Source organism: Protomyctophum bolini (genome assembly GCF_963924005.1).
Source record: "Protomyctophum bolini genome assembly, chromosome: 11".
Taxonomy (NCBI): Eukaryota; Metazoa; Chordata; class Actinopteri; order Myctophiformes; family Myctophidae; genus Protomyctophum; species Protomyctophum bolini.
The window spans coordinates 10,531,047-10,533,385 of NC_137872.1; the positions used below are offsets into that span (position 1 = coordinate 10,531,047).

The 2,339-nt window shown below is 48.1% G+C and overlaps 1 protein-coding gene across 1 annotated transcript; it reads left to right on the plus strand.

Annotated features, from left to right (window-relative positions):
* Positions 1-1,140: 1,140 nt before the first annotated feature.
* Positions 1,141-2,034, plus strand: LOC308324464 (large ribosomal subunit protein mL46-like; the record flags this gene model as incomplete). Its single annotated transcript, XM_080776508.1, has 2 exons — positions 1,141-1,168; positions 1,274-2,034. The coding sequence occupies 2 exons, from the start codon at positions 1,141-1,143 to the stop codon at positions 2,032-2,034; spliced, it is 789 nt and encodes a 262-aa protein (XP_080632634.1).
* Positions 2,035-2,339: the final 305 nt, after the last annotated feature.

A 2,339-nucleotide genomic window follows, 5' to 3' on the forward strand; every position in this document is an offset into this window, starting at 1 on the left:
AATGAAAGGATTTCATAAAACCATTCACCACACACTATATTCTCTGTTTCCTCCATCTTTTCTCTCATGCCTGTATTTGTCTTCTGTCCTGCACTCAGTTTAATCAGTTCTCTTTTTCTCTCTCTGTCTCTCTCTCTCCCCATCTCTCATAATACGTATCTTGAAACATGTGCACAGCACTCCAGAACGCCCACTCTGCCATCGGTAGATGCCCCTCATGCAGGCATGCTGCTAGAAGTGGGTCAGAACAGTGGGAAGTATGTCAGAGTGCACGCGTGGGCTGCTCACAACAAAACACCCTTCACACATACGATTCTGCTGGTGTGTGTGTGTGTTCCCTCTAACTTTTCCTCATAGCTCTATTTCTAAAATACCACATGATGAATCAGTTTATCAAACACATGGTGTATACAGACGCTTACTGTATAGGTGCTGACTGTTGGCGCCTGCATGACGACACATTGAGGTTAGACAACACACTCCCTATTTGGGAGTAGGAAGTTATATGGCCGTGGCATGAGTCAAAGGGACATCAGAGGCCTGTCTGCTGGCCACCCTTCCTGCCCTCCCATGATCCAATATTACCAGTAAGACGCGCAAACGCGGGAAGCGAACGCAGCTCGTACATATTTAAGTTAAGTTATTTTTAAGTTAAGTTTTGAACTTAGCCATAACCATATAAGGAGTCCCCAAAGCAGCTATACGTCCAAATATGGAGTGTGTTGCATCAATCACAAACAAATCACTCAGCTCCATATATGGGCACAAAGGTGGGACACAGACAGACACACACACAGACAGACAGACAGACATGATCTGCTAGGTCTCATAGTAAGTGCTCACTGCGTTCGCAAATATAGTATCGGATAGAATTCAGAGCACACCTAATTAACTCATGTTTGGGTAAGACTGACATCATATTGATGATGTCATATTGATGATGTCAGCATGGAACTCTTTATTTGGGGCAGGCAGAAAGACAGGCAGACAGCAAGGCACACAGCCTTGACAAATAGACCTGTGTAAGTTCTACCCAATCACCAGAAAGCAATGTCTGCCAACTACTATGCATTTCAACATTTAGTAGTTAGGTTTAGGTAGGGTTACATTTATAGGCTAGGCTAGGGCAGGAGAATGAAGATGGCTGCACCCTGTGGCAGGGTGGCGGGTCAGTGTTTTCATTTTGTCAATTCTTTCGGGAGGATCAGTAATTCAACAACACTAACGTTACGCCGGGTTTCAGTAAGTTCTGTGTGCCGTGTTCCGTTGAAAGCCAAAGATAAAATTGAAAGTGTTGCATCACCGTGGACGTTAATGGGTTCAGTCTGTCTCCAGAGACTCCCTGTCATCTCCCAAGACAAGAGTCCCTTGGAGGAACGGTTTGCACAGCTGCTGTATCAGCAGGAGCTGGAGAAGAGCCTGCTGTCTGACCACGAGCTGCGTCTCCTGGAGGACGCCGAGAGGTTGAGGCGCAAACAATCCGATGATTACGAGGACGAGGAAGAGGAGGATCGCCACAGCGACGAAGAGATCGTGCTGGCTCGGGACCTGGAGGATGCCTGGGAAGAGAAACTCAAGCGGTTCCTGCCTGAACCCAGGAGGACTGGAGCTGAATTAGAGGACATGTCTTCATTGGAGCGCTGTTTGGCTGACTCCCTGGTTCTGCTGGTGGAGCAGAAGGTCGGAGACCAGAAACATTGGTTGCTTCCTCAGGTCAGCTGGGAGACGGGAGAGACCCTGAGACAGACTGCTAACAGAGCTCTGGCTGCCAGTCTGCCAGAGGCTGCCTTGCACGCCATGTTCCTGGGTAATACCCCCTGTGGCGTCTATAAACACAAAGTACCCAGAGCCATGTGCACCGAGACCTTCGTGGGAGCCAAGATCTTCTTTTTCAAGGCCATCCTGTCCGACAGTGCCAGGCTCTCCCCATCTTCCGAAACCCTTCCTTTTGTGTGGGTGAAAAAGAGTGAACTGCAGGACTACCTCAAACCAGCATACCTGGAGAAGGTCAACAGCTTTGTCCTCAACTTGTGACGAAACGGAGAGAACCTGCTTGGAGTCTGACTCTGTCTGTACCATGGAATCATCTGTGTTAGTTTGACCACATCAACCATTCCTATTCTGGGGGTAAACATTCTGCAAAAACTGTCTTCACTATATGATGACACGGTATGCCCAAATTCCAAGTTCCAAGTTCCATGTCAGCCAATGCACTTTCCGTGTCTGGATAGCTCAGTCTGTAGAGCTCTTCCCTTTGCACCACAAGTTCATGGGTTAGATCCCGGCACCGCCAGCTCAATAGCATGGTTTGTGTGTGGTCAACTTGTACGGTAAGTACT